Source organism: Capricornis sumatraensis, chromosome 6 (genome assembly GCF_032405125.1).
Source record: "Capricornis sumatraensis isolate serow.1 chromosome 6, serow.2, whole genome shotgun sequence".
In the NCBI taxonomy this organism is placed as follows: Eukaryota; Metazoa; Chordata; class Mammalia; order Artiodactyla; family Bovidae; genus Capricornis; species Capricornis sumatraensis.
Genome location: NC_091074.1, coordinates 85,030,496 through 85,044,586, shown reverse-complemented (window position 1 = coordinate 85,044,586; position 14,091 = coordinate 85,030,496). Strand labels below are relative to the sequence as shown.

Sequence of the window (14,091 nt, the reverse complement as noted above, 5' to 3'; positions counted from 1 at the left end):
TCGTCAACAAATAATTTTTGAATAGACACAATGTGCCAAGTATTTTCTAGGTTCTAGAGATACAAAGCTTAGCAAAAGCAGATATGGTCCCTGCTTTTATAAAGCTTATAGTCTGGATCCTCTAGGCTACCTCCTTAGTGGTCAGCATCCTAGCCCTAAAGTTTGAGAGCAGGGGTTCACTCCTTTTTGTATCTTATCTTACTGATTTTTGGCTGTGCTGGGTCTTCGTTCCTGCGTGGGGGCGTTCTCCAGTGGTGGTTCATGGGTTTCTCGTGTGGTGTGTGGATGTCTTCTCTTACTGTGGAGCACAGGCTGTGGGATCATGGGCTTTAGCAGTTGTGGCTCGTGGGCTCTAGAGCATGGGCTCAGTACTTATGTCACATGGGCTTAGTTGCTCTGAGGTACATGCGATCCTCCCGGAACTGAATTCGTGTCTCCTGCATTGGCAGGCAGATTCTTAACCACTGGACCTACAAGGGAAGTCCCCAGCCCTTTTCAAGTCATACAGAAAAGTATTACCTTTGTATGGCACACTGAGATAAACTCACCACAGAGGAAACCAACCCATGGGCTGGTACCAGGCCCACCTATCCCTGGAGAACAGAAAGAATCACTATTTCTGCACACAGAATGGGACATTCTGCCTTTAAAAGTCACCATAAAGCTCTTCCTCTCTCAGTAACACAGACGGATGGGGAGATGGGACAGTGCAGTGCTCAAGAGCATGGTCTGTGGATGTGGGCAGAATTGGATCCAAATCTTGATTTTGCTCCCTATTACCTGCATGATCTTAGGCTTAGCCACTCTAAGCTTTAATTTCTTCATCTGCAAAATGAGAATGAGTAGTTTGCAGGATAGTTAAGTATTGAAAATAATGAAAGCACTCTATCAGGCACTCAAAACAGAATGTCTGACACATAATAAGTGCTCAGTAAAAATATTAGCTATTATTTTGACAATGGAGATGTCCATGGGAATAAATTATCCATATAGTTGTCATTTAAGATGTCACCTCATCCTGTCCCCAGTAGTGACTAGGACCTTCCTCTTCAATTTAGGGATGGAATTCAGATTCCATTGCTTCTGCAAGGAGGAGAGGCATGCTTAGCTCTGAATACTCTGCCTCCCCCGGCCAGCACTTCAAGGGAAAGTAATAGCTTTGGAGACCTAAAGCTCTTAGATCTCAGGGAAGGACTTGGAGGCCACCTCTGTGGGAGGAATGCCAGGCAGGCCTGGGAGGCTGTTAGAAAGTTGGAGGAGGTGAGCCTGCTTGGGAGCCCATGGCTACCCAGCTGGCAGCTGACTCACAGGAATCTCTTCTAATAACTGGGCTTCCAAGAGGGCAAGAGAGGTACATTGATACCAACCCTCTGCCTGTAGCATGCCTCCCACTGAGTCCCAAAGAGATCCTCTTTCAGAGGTCAAAAGAACAGGAGCTCATAGAGCACGCTGCACTCCAGCATAAGCTCAGGGACGTGAGGCAGCTTCTCTCTGCCACCTACCCCCTGCCTCTTAACGGGCTGCCTGAGGGACACCATGAGCACAACTCATGAGTGGGACCTCTCAAGAAATACACCTGAATTTGTCCCACCTCTTTGTGGAGGGGGTGCCTACTCAATCTTGAATAAAAAGCAGCGTGTTCACAGAAAAATTCACAAAAACTGGTACATGAACGTTCATAACAGCATTGTTCATAATAGCCAAGAAGCAGAAACAATCCAAAAGTCCATCAATTGATGGACATTCAATTGAGTAAATGAAATATGATATAGTCATATGATTGAATATTATTTGTCAATAAAAAGAAATAGAACACTGGGACATATTACAGCATGAAGGAACCCTGAAAACAGTAAGCTAAATGAAAGAAGTCAGTCGCAAAAGATGACATATTTGATTTCTCTTGTATGAAATGTCCAGAAGAGGCAAATCTCTACAGGTGAAAAAGGGATTAGTGGTTGCCTAAGGCTGGAAGAAATGGGAAACTAGGGAGTGGCAACTAAGAGGTATGGGGTTTCTTTGGGGGAAAATGAAAATGTTCTAGAGTTGCTTGTGGTGATAGTTGCATAATCTGTAAATATACAAAAAGCCATTGAATTGTACACTTTTAAATGGGGTTATTCTATAGTATGTAAATATCACATCTCAATGAAACTGTTTTTAAAAAAGAGAAAGAAATTGCTCATAGTGTGCCGTCAAGGAAAAGGACAGGAGAAGGAGGTTTAGTTTCAATTGTATATTCACTGCTCTTTCAAATCTTTTGAAGCAAAAAGCAACAACAACAACAAAATCTTTTGAAGCTAGTGCCATGGGTTTCTAGATTTCTTTTATATAGTCAAAACTCTGTATCTGTATGTGTGTATGTATACATACCATTTTTTTTAAAGAAGCGGTATAATGTTGCTTTGCTGCTGCTGCTGCTGCTAAGTCACTTACTTCAGTTGTGTCCAACTCTGTGCGACCCCATAGACGGCAGCCCACCAGGCTCCCCCGTCCCTGGGATTCTCCAGGCAAGAACACTGGAGTGGGTTGCCATTTCCTTCTCCAATGCATGAAAGTGAAAAGTGAAAGAGAAGTCACTCAGTCGTGTCGGACTCTTCACAACTCCATGGACTGCAGCCTACCAGGCTCCTCCATCCATGGGATTTTCCAGGCCAGAGTACTGGAGTGGGGTGCCATTGCCTTCTCCTTTAGAGTCAATCAAACTAGTTCAAATTTTGCTTTGAATCCTGGCTATGTGACTTTTATAATTTATCTGTTTACTCTTGGTTTCCATAAAATAAGAAGTTAAAAATTGTTCCTATAGCAGAAAACCTGAGGATTAATGAGATATCCTATGTAAAAGTTCTAATATAGGGCCTGACACTGCCACACTGGCTTCTGGAGACCCAATGATTGATGTTAGTGACTAACACATTACATACATTGGAAAAGTACTTTTCCTACCAAATTATTCACTTCAGGATTCTTGAAAAGAGTGGCTCTGCAGGGCAATTAAGACAATGTAATTAGTGAGACTGAAGAAAGATTCATAAAGAAATTTCAAAAATCTCTAGAAAACTCCATGTAAAATCTCAGAGTTTCAGCCAGCGAATTCACTTTAAAGGTGATCTCTGCAAGAACTGAGAGGCAGGACTTCCCTGGTGGTCCAGTGGTTAAGAACGTGCCTGCCAATGCAGGGGGACATGGGTTTGATCCCTTGTCCAGGAAGATCCCACATGCTGTGGAGTAACTAAGCCAGTGAGCCACAACTACTGAGCACATGCGCCGTAATTACTGCAGCCTTTGCCCTAGATCCCGTGCTCTGCAACAAGAGAACCCACTGCAATGAGAAGCCCGCACACCGCAACTCGAGAGTAGTTCTCCCTTGCTGCAACTAGAGAAAGCCTGCGGGCAGCAACAAAGACCCGGCACAGCCAAAAATAACTTTTTAAAAAAGAGCTGAGGGGCTTTTGCAACATAGCAAGTCACCAAGCCAAGGAGCACCAGAGGCCTCTACCCCAGAGAGGATGACTTACTTTGAAGCTGTATCTGACAATGTTCTGGGGTGCATGTGGGTTGTTGGCCGTCAGAATCCGGGTGAACTCCTCCTTCAGCTCCTGAGGGAGAGAAACACCAAGAGGGTCAAATGTAGAGGCCCTCACCCCCTCTGAAGGTACCCTGGGATGTAAGCAGACATCTGGCAACCTAGGTTCTGCGCAGAGTCCATCTCCAAGGCTGGAGGTGGTGGAAGGGGTGGGAGTAAGATGCTGCTCACTTACCGCATCAGTCAAGTCCAGTTGGTCAGGGGGTTTAACTGTGGCTTTGGACTGCACCCATTCATCTGTCCCTTCCCCTACTTCAGTCCCTGAGTCTTCATCCTGGACAAAAACCTCCCATGAGAAACAAGAGCCTTATCTGCTTAGACAAGCAAGCAGCACTGTAGGAAGCCCTTTCATTCACCATCCTCCCAGAAGCCAAGCTCTGCCCCAAGACACAGAACATAAAGCATACAAGACAGCACTCATGCAAGGATCCAGAGGAACTGCTTAGACCGGAGTTCGCATTGCTTGGAAGATCATGGCCACCTCAGGCCTGAGGGTCTGGGCTTAGCTGGAATACTGTGCTGGGTCCTTGGCCCCAGGAGCGAGACCAGAACCGGCTCCTTCTTACCGCTTCCCATGCAGCCTGCAAGCTAATAGCCAGGACGAGCTGTGAAAAGGCCCCCAGCCATTCTTTAAGCTACTTCAACTCTCATTCACATTTTACCTTCTAGTTTGCCACCTTAAGGTTATTGTTACAGTAATACTCCCAGTACTTTGTAACTTGAAGCCTCATAGTCCTTATCAAAGCCTTGAAGCAGAAAAAATCAATAACTAGAAGTTTTCCCCTTCCCTGATAGACAGTTTAATACCTTGCCACAGTGGCCCATGACATATTAAAAAATATTCACCCTCACTAGCAATCAAAGACATGCAAAATAAAGCAATGCAATTTTTTTCATTATTAAATTGGTGAAGGGCAGTGACAGCTTCCCCATGAGAACACACAAAGGATCTCCTTCATCCCTGTCCAGAAGAGGAGACACAAGAAGAAGCGCCTGGTGTAGAGCCCCAATTCCTACTTCATGGATGTGAAATGCCCAGGAATCTACAAAATCCCCTCTGTCTTTAGCCAACATGCACAAGCAATAGTTTCGTGTGTTGCTCTACTGTCTTCAGCCAGCCTACAGGAGGAACCGCAAAGCTTACAGAAGGATGCGCCTTCAGACAAAGACAGCACTAAAAGCACCCTAAATCCAGACGGATGGGAAACCATCCTAACCAGTACATTTTGAACACAAAAAACAAGCAAGCAAGCAAACAAAACAAAATGAAACCCAAAAAACTGTCTAAAACTAAAACCAAAGAAAGCCAAACAGACAAAACCAATATCTAATGTTGGCGAGGCTGTGGGAAAATGGGCACTTGTAAATTAGTGCAACCTTTCTAAAAAGCAATTTGGAAATATTTTTCAAAAGCCTAATAAGTATTGAGTTGGCCAAAATGTTTGTTTGGGCTTTTCCATAAGATGTTAAGGAAAAACTTGAACTATCTTTTTGGCCAACATATTATTTGTACTCTTTGACTCAAATTTCTATGTTATAGGAATTTATATTAAGAAAAAAATAAGGATAGGCCTAAAGATTTAAATGCATGAATGTTTGTTGGAGGGTTGTTCATAATAGTGAAAAGGAGGAAATATTTAAATGTCCAACAATGGGGCATGGTTGAACAAAATTATGGAATGGCCTTAATGAACATAAGGTAAAATAGTGTGCATTAATTTAAAGTGATTCTATGAAAGTATATTTATTGACAATGGAAATTACTCTAAACAGTATGTAAAAAGCAGGTTGTAAAAGAACATACAGTTTGACTCCAGTTAAGAATAAATACATGTAATTTTTATATGTGCATAGAAATATCTGGGAAGATATAGCATTACATGTTAACTAAGAGGTTTCCCGGAGTGATAGGTTTAAGGATGATTTTAACGTTCATTTTGCTTTTATTTAAAAAGATATAACTAATATTTCAACAGAAGAAATGCTATTAGCTTTTTGCTGAGAAGCTGCGTGGTCTCAGCACTTACTCTCTTTCTGGCTCCTCTGCCCATGGTGATGCTCTGAAAAAAGAACAGAAACAGAAGATAAGTCATAAGTGACTCTCCATAGGAATATCAGAAAGAGAATTACAGGGGGGCTTCTGCCCAAGGACCTCAAAGACAAGCGACATTGAGCTTCCTCAAATCTCACAGACAGTCTTCTCATTGACAACAGGTGCCCAGCCAAGGAGGCCCTATATCTGAGGCAACCTGATTCCAGCATCAGTGAGACTGATCCCTGAAGAGCAACTGGGTAACTTACTGCCTGGCATTTCTTATCTGCAGTTAGCTCAACAAACATTTTTTAAAAGCATATACTAAGTGCTCATCTCTGTGCCAGGCATTAAGGGGATTCTGAGGGCAGAATATATTTATAAACAGTTGTTTATGATGAAGGTTTGGGTATTCTGCTTCGTACACTGCTGTCTCAGAATATAGCAGGTGTTCAAAACACGTATTGAATATATGAATGAATGCCATCAAACCCCTTAGTAATCATGACCCCGGGAAAATGTTTCTCCTCTTGAAGCCTGTTTTCTCATCTACCGTGAGATGCATAAGATTGGATATGATGACCTTCCAGTTCTAGCATGCTAAAATTTTATGTTCCCAAGAGTAGCATGCTTCTTAAAAAAATTATCTATTTTTTTATTTTTTTATTTTTGGCTATGGTGGGTCTTCGTTGCTGCATGTGGGCTTTTTCTAGTTGGAGAGCATGTGATTTGGTGCACACAGGCTTCAGTAGTTGTGGCACACAGGCTCAGTAATCGGGGCACACGGGTTTAGTTGCCATGTGGCATGTGGGATCTTCCCAGACCAGGAATCGAATTCGTGTCCTCCGCACTGGCAGGCGGATTCTTAACCACTGGACTACCAGGGAAGCCCCAAGAGTGGCATGCTGGATTCAACTAGATAAACATTTGTTGAGCACCTACTCATGTGTCAAGGACTAACCTAGGCAGTGAGACAAAGATGAAGAGAGATGAGGTCCCTATCCCTGTTTCTCAGGGTCCGTGGAGGACAGAAGCATGTAATCAGTGCTCATTATTTACTCACTCATTCACTCAGCATGTTCTCTTGAAAGTCTGCTCTGTGCCAGCAGTAGAGACACATGCCCAGGGTGCTCATGCCTGGAAACACCTACCCAGCCTGGGTGCACAAGAAAGCCTCACTGAGGTGGCTATATCTCAGCTCAATATCAAAAGACAAGTATGGGTTATCCAAGTGGAGAAAATGTTTTTCAGAAAGGCTGTCCAGAAGAGGAAAACGGCATGTGAAATGGCAAGAGCAGAACAATAACAAACTATAAAATGCTCCACCAAAGAAATAAAACAAAACCCTGCAGTATAGACACTGAACAAATAGTTGTTTCAGGTGATGGACCAAGAAAGGAGATAGGTGGAGACTGGAGATGTGTGTGTTGGGGAGTGTTAAGCTTGGAAGAAGCAGGTCTAGGCCTTGAAGGAGGGGGCAAGGCAGTCAAGAAACCAAAGGGCACATGTTGGTGAAGGCAGAGACCAGGCAGAGACCTCGGCTCCCAGCTCTCGCTGACCACCTGAGTGATCTTACAGGAGGTCTCTGGGTCCTAGTTTCCCAAATGCAAAGTGAGTGGGTTAGACTGGAAGGACTCTCGCAACTCTTCCATGGCAGGGGCTGTGGAGAGGCTTTGATGGTGGATGGGGAGGGGATTCCAGAGGGTGAGAAGGGCATGTCCTGGCTTAGGCAGGGATTGTTGCTAGGATGGCAGCAGCAGGATTCAGATTTCTGCCAGGTCGTCTAGGTTTCCAGGGATGGGAACCCTCCTCTGAGGCTAAGCCACATGAGCCAGAAAGCGGCTTTCCTTTGAAGATCCTCTGATCCCTAAGGTAATGAGATGGAAGCGCCACAATGTCCAACAGTTTTCTGGCCCACAACAGAGCACTGGAGAGCCAACCCCACCCCAGGCTGCCAGCCCTAAATAGGAAACGAGATCCAGTTACCATTGCCCCCCGTAAATATGTCTGTAAAACATTTATCTGGCAATAAAAGAACTGACAAGGCAATTTGAGTGTAATTGTTTTTGGCAGTTGGAAATATTTTAATTAACACACTGTAAAAGCCACACTATAATAAATGCAAAACAGGCCAATGAAATCAGCTACAGCCCTGACTTCCCAACCATGACAAAGGAGATTGAATGTCAGGTCGCCACCTTGGGCTATTGGTCTTCCAGAAGGAGAAGTCTGAGGCAGACAAGCCTGAATTCCTGAAAGGTTCTTGAGGGATCCTCCCAGAAGCTGTCAAACCACAGAAGAAGACAGCCCAAAGTCCCTCGTTTGGCCCTCGGAACTCTATCATGCAACTGCGCATCTCTGGTCCAGCCTCCTCTCCCACCACTCTGAGATGCATGCCAGCAAGGTACTCACATTTCCTGAGCTTGGCCTCTGCTTTCCCACTTCTGCACCTTTGCTTTTACCATTCCTCCTGCCAAGAATCCCACCTTCTCCTTCTCCCTCCCTGTTCCCGCTCTGTGCATGCATGCTAAGTCGTGACCGACTCTGCGACCCCATGGACTGTAGCCTGCTAGGCTCCTTTGTCCACAGGATTTCCCAGGCAAGAATACTGGAATGGGTTGCCATTTCCTTCTTCAGGGGATCTTCCCGACCCAGGAATCAAACCTGCGTCCGTTACATCTCCGGCATCGACAGGCGGGTTCTTTACCACTTGCACCACCCAGAAAGCCCTATCTCGGCTCCCACTATCTTGGCCTAACAAAACCCTACCCAGCTAGCCTCTGCCAGTTCCATCATCTAATCTGGACCTTTCTCCTACCTCCCTCTATTCTTTCTGTCTGCACTCTGGGCAAGGATCTGCCCTGCCTCACATCACCACCATTAGCGTTGGCTGTGGAGAGATGAAGGATGAAATGTAACTTCAAATAGATACTCTGTTGTCTCCAGGTTTTGTTCTGCAAAAGGGGACAGAATTATGAAAAGAAGCATAATAGTGCAGTGCACACCAGAGGCAGCTAGGAGATTCCAGCAAGGGAGATCCCCCATTCTAAAACACTGCCCAAAGAAGACCCTCTACTCTTGGATGCGGCATTTCAGTCATTCTGTGCAGTCAAGGGAGGAGCCCATGAGGGAGTGGTGCCCCCGCAGGCCACCAGGGCGATCAGAGTAACCCTGATGATCAATGGGATAACAGATGTCCTAGCGAATTCCTTCATAGTAAAGCACTTTTCTATTTTCACTGTTAAGAGATATTAGTGTGAGCCTCCTGAGGGCAGGAACTGGTAATGACTCCACTGCCTAGTTCTCAGTTCTCTTACAGGACCTGACATTGCTGAGGGCTCCCTCGCTCCATCTAGAAACTTCTCCACCCCCAATAGTTCTTTCTCAATATCCTTGACCCCTCCAGGAATGGCTGCTTGACCCCCTAGTCTTCTGTTTCTACACATTCTCCTGGGTGCTCTTATGCCCACCCACGGATTCATCTTCTTCTTTGTCTTGAAGCTCAAATGACAAAGCTTAGATTTTTAAATTTGTGACAGAGTACTCATAGTCATTATCTTAAAAATCAACCTCATGGTGTTCTTTTTACACCCCAACCATCATCTTTTTTTTCCACTCCAAACTTCCATCTCCTCTAGTATTTCCTATCTCACTCAAGTGTACGACCATTCAAGCACCCAGGTTGGAAACTGGGAGCCATCAGTTACCTGTCTTTCCCTCATCCTTTTACTGGCATCTTATTTCTAAGTCTAACAATTCTATCACTTTAATATCTTTTATAATTATCCTCTCCATTCATATCCCCCTTTAATTCAAATCCTTACTCCCTCTAGCCAAACTGCATTTGATTACCCTAACTCCACTTTCTCTCCACTCTCATAATTATATCTATCACCATTTTCAGCTATTGAGCACTGACCCTGAGCCAACCATTTACTAAGCAATTTATGTACATGATCTCGTTTAATCTTCATAACCATCCTATGGGGAAGGATTATAACATCATTAAAATCTGTAAAACAGGAGTTTTACAGATGAGGACCCTGAGGCATAGCAAGATGAAGCAACTGACCCAGAGCTGAACATGAACATGTTCCCAAACTCTTAATCACTATAAGTAATCTTCTTAAAATGTAAACTTGATCACTCTTCTACTTTAAAGCCTCTATGGGCTCCCCATCACCCACGAGTGGAATCCCCAAATCCCTAACATGGCATCCACCACATCTCCAACTCTTTTCCTGCCACAGCCACGGAAGCGTGCTTTGAAAAAGAAAATTCAGTGTAACAGATGATTATTATTGCCACCTACTGGGCACTTGGGGCTTCCCAGGTGGCGCTAGTGGTAACTAGCCTGCCAGTGCAGGAGATCTAAGAGACACGGGTTCTTCTCCTGGGTAGGGAAGATCTCCTGGAGGAGGGCATGGCAACCCACTCCAGTATTCTTGCCTGGAGAATCCCATGGACAGAGGAGCATGGCAGGCTACAGTCGACGGTATTGCAAAGAGTCAGACATGACTGAAGTCTCTTAGCACACACTGGGCATTTATCTGCACTTAGACTTGTTTTGGGGCTTCTCAGGTGGCACTAGTGGTAAAGAACCCCCCTGCCAATGCAGGAGACATAAGAGGCATTCTAGCTCTGGGTCAGGAAGATCCCCTGGAGAAGGGCATGGCAACCCACTCCAGTATTCTTGCCTGGAGAATCCTATGGACAGAGGAGCATAGGGTCACAAAGAATTGCATATGACTGAAGCAGTTAGCATTGATGCAGACTTGTTTTGATACACGACATACTGCACAGTGTAAGCAATCCAGCTGTCCCTGAATATATTTTAGGGGTAAGTCAGGAGATCAAAACTTCTTAAACTGCTCCCTATTATGAAGATATTATTTTAAAAACAAGTATGTGATCAGATATATCCATGGGGCCCAAATATGGCCTTTGAAGTCAACCATACCTGGTTCAAGTCCCTTCTCTGCCATCTGCTAGGCAAGTTACTTGTCTTCTCAGTATCCTTATCTCTTAAATGGGCATCATACCAATGCCCTCTGAAGGCAACCATAGCCCATAGTTATAAGGATTCAATGAGTCAATGTACATAAAATGCAAATTGCAGCGCCTGGCCAGAGTCTGTGCCCAATAAAGGACTGTTGGTAGTATTATTATTCCCACTTATACATCCTGCTCTGCCTAGTCATGCAGGATCTGCCTGTCCCTTTGGTTACTAGGAAGCACTTGCCCTAGGGATGACTACAAGTCTTCAGCAGCTCACATGCCCACCCAAGAGTTCCTTGGTGAAATGTATTCTTTTCTGGAAAGAGCAGCTGTTTGAAGCGTGCAAACCCACAGACACTGCATCCTCCTTCCTGGGGCCCCAGGAGATTTTGTTCACCATTTCAGTTGTCTTGGTCCTTATTTTAAAACTCCCTAACAGGTTTCCATTAAGCTAAATTGAAACTAAATACCTCACCAGCTTGCAGTTTCCGTTTCTAAAAGGGTAAAAGCTCTTAGTCCCAAAGGAACAGTAATTTAACAACAAATCTTCCTCCAGCTTCACTGACTGCATTTCAAATCCCTGAGCCTAGCGCAGTGTCTAAAGTACCCAGAAGGTGCTCAATAAGTATGGTTGAAGGTGATTTCAAAATTTTGAAACACTAGGTGAGAGTTCCTTGGATAGCAAGGAGATCAAATCAGTCAATCCTAAAAGAAATCAACCCTGAATTATTCATTGGAAATCCTGATGCTGAAGCTCCAATACTTTGACCACCTGATGCAGAAAGCTGACCCACTGGAAAAAGAGCCTGATGCTGGGAAAGATGGAGGGTAGGAGGAGAAGGAGGCAACAGAGGATGAGATGGTTGGATGGCATCACCGACTCAATGGGCAAGTTTGAGCAAACTCCAGGAGTTGGTGAAGGACAGGGAAGCCTGGTGTGCTTCCATTGGGGTCACAAAGAATACAACATGACTTAGCGACTAAACAACAACAAAGATAAAGGCTAACAGGTACTATCATACACTATTGTGGGCATGCCAACTCATGCAGGGTTAATTGGCAATACCTGCCAAAATTTCACATATACCTCTCAACTCAGCAACTCTGCTTTTTTGAATTTTTCCTATATAAATACGATAGTATTTATATATATACTGTATATATATGCATACTATATGCATATGTATACTTATGCATAATATAATACATATGCATAAGATGTATGTACAAAATTGCTCACTGCAGCCTTTTGGTAATATTTCAAAAATGGGGGGAAAAAACTAAATATTCATCCATAGGGGCCTAGTGAAATACACTAATGTATAGCCATTCAATGGGATATTATGTATATTTTTAATAGAATGAGGTAACTTTTATGTATTGTTATGTAAAGCCTCCAAGCTTTTTTTATTGTTAAACAAGCAAGTTACATATACAGATGACCCATCATCTTACTTTAAGAATGTGTGCACACACGAAATTTCTGGAAGAATAATGTAGATTCCATTGAGAGTGGTTTGGTCCAGGGAATGTGACTGGGGAGTTGTAAGGAAGGGAAAAAATGTGGTTTACCTTATACTAATTCTCATGGTTTTAATATTTTAAATGTAAATGTGCATTACTTTTATAATTTAAAATGCTAATTAAGAATTTTTAAAGTTAATACAGTTAAAGACGGTAGTTTTTTTTTTTTTCCAATTAATGCAGTGTTAGCATAATGCTCAGAATGCAGAAAAAGGAACATGAGACCAAACTCATACTTCCCTGGAAGACCAAGAGGGAAGAAGCCAAAGCTATGGGCCTCTTCCCAAATTAGGCTAGAGACAGCAAGGCAGGGTAGGGTTTAAAACCTGAAGCTCTAGTATAAGCCTGGCTGGATTCCTGATTCTGTCACCAACTACATGTGCCACCTTGAGCAAGGTATTTATGTCGTAATCCTCATTCTCTCACTTATAAGGCAGAGAAAAACATTACTACTTTCCTTAGATTTGCTGTGAGGATAAAATACAATACATGATGAGAACCTTACTCAGAGCCCAGCACTCAGTAAGCCCTCGAGTACCAGAGGCAGTGTTATTACTTTATTATTCTACCATGCTCTGCTGTGCATGCCGATTGACTCTCATTCTGAGGGCATTTACTGAATAGTTGAAAAGTGCGTTGTCCAGGTCCCATGAAATCCTTGTCAGAAAGGAAGCTATAAATCTCAGAGTGTACAGCAGAGGGATGAAACTAAAAAAACTGTCCGTTTATACAGCATCTTTCAGTTTACTGAACACTTTGGAGTGCATCATCTCATTTGGCCCTTATTCTCATCTTTTGTGGGTGGATGTTGAATCTTGTCAAGAAAATTAGAGATACCAAGGGAACATTTCATGCAAAGATGGGCACAATTAAGGGCAGAAATGGTATGCACCTAACAGAAGAAGAAGATATTAAGAGGTGGCAAGAATATACCAAAGAACTGTACAGAAAAGGTCTTCATGACCCAGATAATCACGATGGTGTGATCACTCACCTAGAGCCAGACATCCTGGAATGTGAAGTCAAGCGGGCCTTAGGAAGCATCACTACGAACAAAGCTAGTGGAGGTGATGGAATTCCAGCTGAGCTATTTCAAATCCTGAAAGATGATGCTGTGAAAGTACTGCATTCAATATGTCAGCAAATTTGGAAAACACAGCAGTAGCCACAGGACTGGAAAAGGTCAGTGTTCATTCCAATCCCAAAGAAAGGCAATGCCAAAGAATGCTCAAACTACTGCACAATTGCACTCATCTCACATGCTAGTAAAGTAATGCTCAAAATTCTCCAAGCTGGGCTTCAACAATACGTGAACCGTGAACTTCCAGACGTTCAAACTGGTTTTAGAAAAGGCAGAGGAACCACAGATGAAATTGCCAACATCTGCTGGATCATAGAAAAGCAAGAGAGTTCCAGAAAAACATCTACTTTTGCTTTATTGACTATGTCAAAGCCTTTGACTGTGTGGATCACAATCAACTGTGGAAAATTCTTCAAGAGATGGGAATATCAGACCACCTGACCTGCCTCCTGAGAAACCTGTATGCTGGTCAGGAACCAACAGTTAGAACTGGACATGGAACAACAGACTGGTTCCAAATAGGAAAAGGAGTACATCAAGGCTATATATTGTCACCCTGCTTATTTAACTTATATGCAGAGTACATCATGAGAAACGCTGGGCTGGAAGAAGCACAAGCTAGAGTCAAGACTGCCGGGAGAAATCTCAATAACCTCAGATATGCAGATGACACCACCCTTAGGACAGAAAGTGAAGAGGAGCCAAAGAGCCTCTTGATGAAAGTGAAAGAGGAGAGTGAAAAAGTTGGCTTAAAGCTCAACATTCAGAAAGCGAAGATCATGGCATCTGGTCCCATCACTTCATGGCAAATAGATGGGGAAACAGTGAAAACAGTGACAGACTTTATTTTGGGGGGCTCCACAATCACTG

General features: G+C 43.6%; 1 protein-coding gene and 1 pseudogene across 1 annotated transcript in view; one reads left to right on the top strand and one right to left on the bottom strand.

Moving 5' to 3' along the window:
- The window catches only part of DNAI1 (dynein axonemal intermediate chain 1), a 67,706-nt gene that overhangs the window by 38,932 nt on the left and 14,683 nt on the right, over positions 1 to 14,091 (bottom strand). The window contains exons 2-4 of the mRNA XM_068973630.1: positions 5,614 to 5,646; positions 3,762 to 3,860; positions 3,519 to 3,599 (exon numbers count right to left, since the gene is read on the bottom strand). Coding sequence (XP_068829731.1) covers positions 3,519 to 3,599; positions 3,762 to 3,860; positions 5,614 to 5,646 — 213 coding nt within the window. The remainder of the gene's footprint in view (positions 1 to 3,518; positions 3,600 to 3,761; positions 3,861 to 5,613; positions 5,647 to 14,091) is intronic.
- LOC138081334 (small ribosomal subunit protein eS27-like) lies at positions 4,607 to 4,764 on the top strand (annotated as a pseudogene).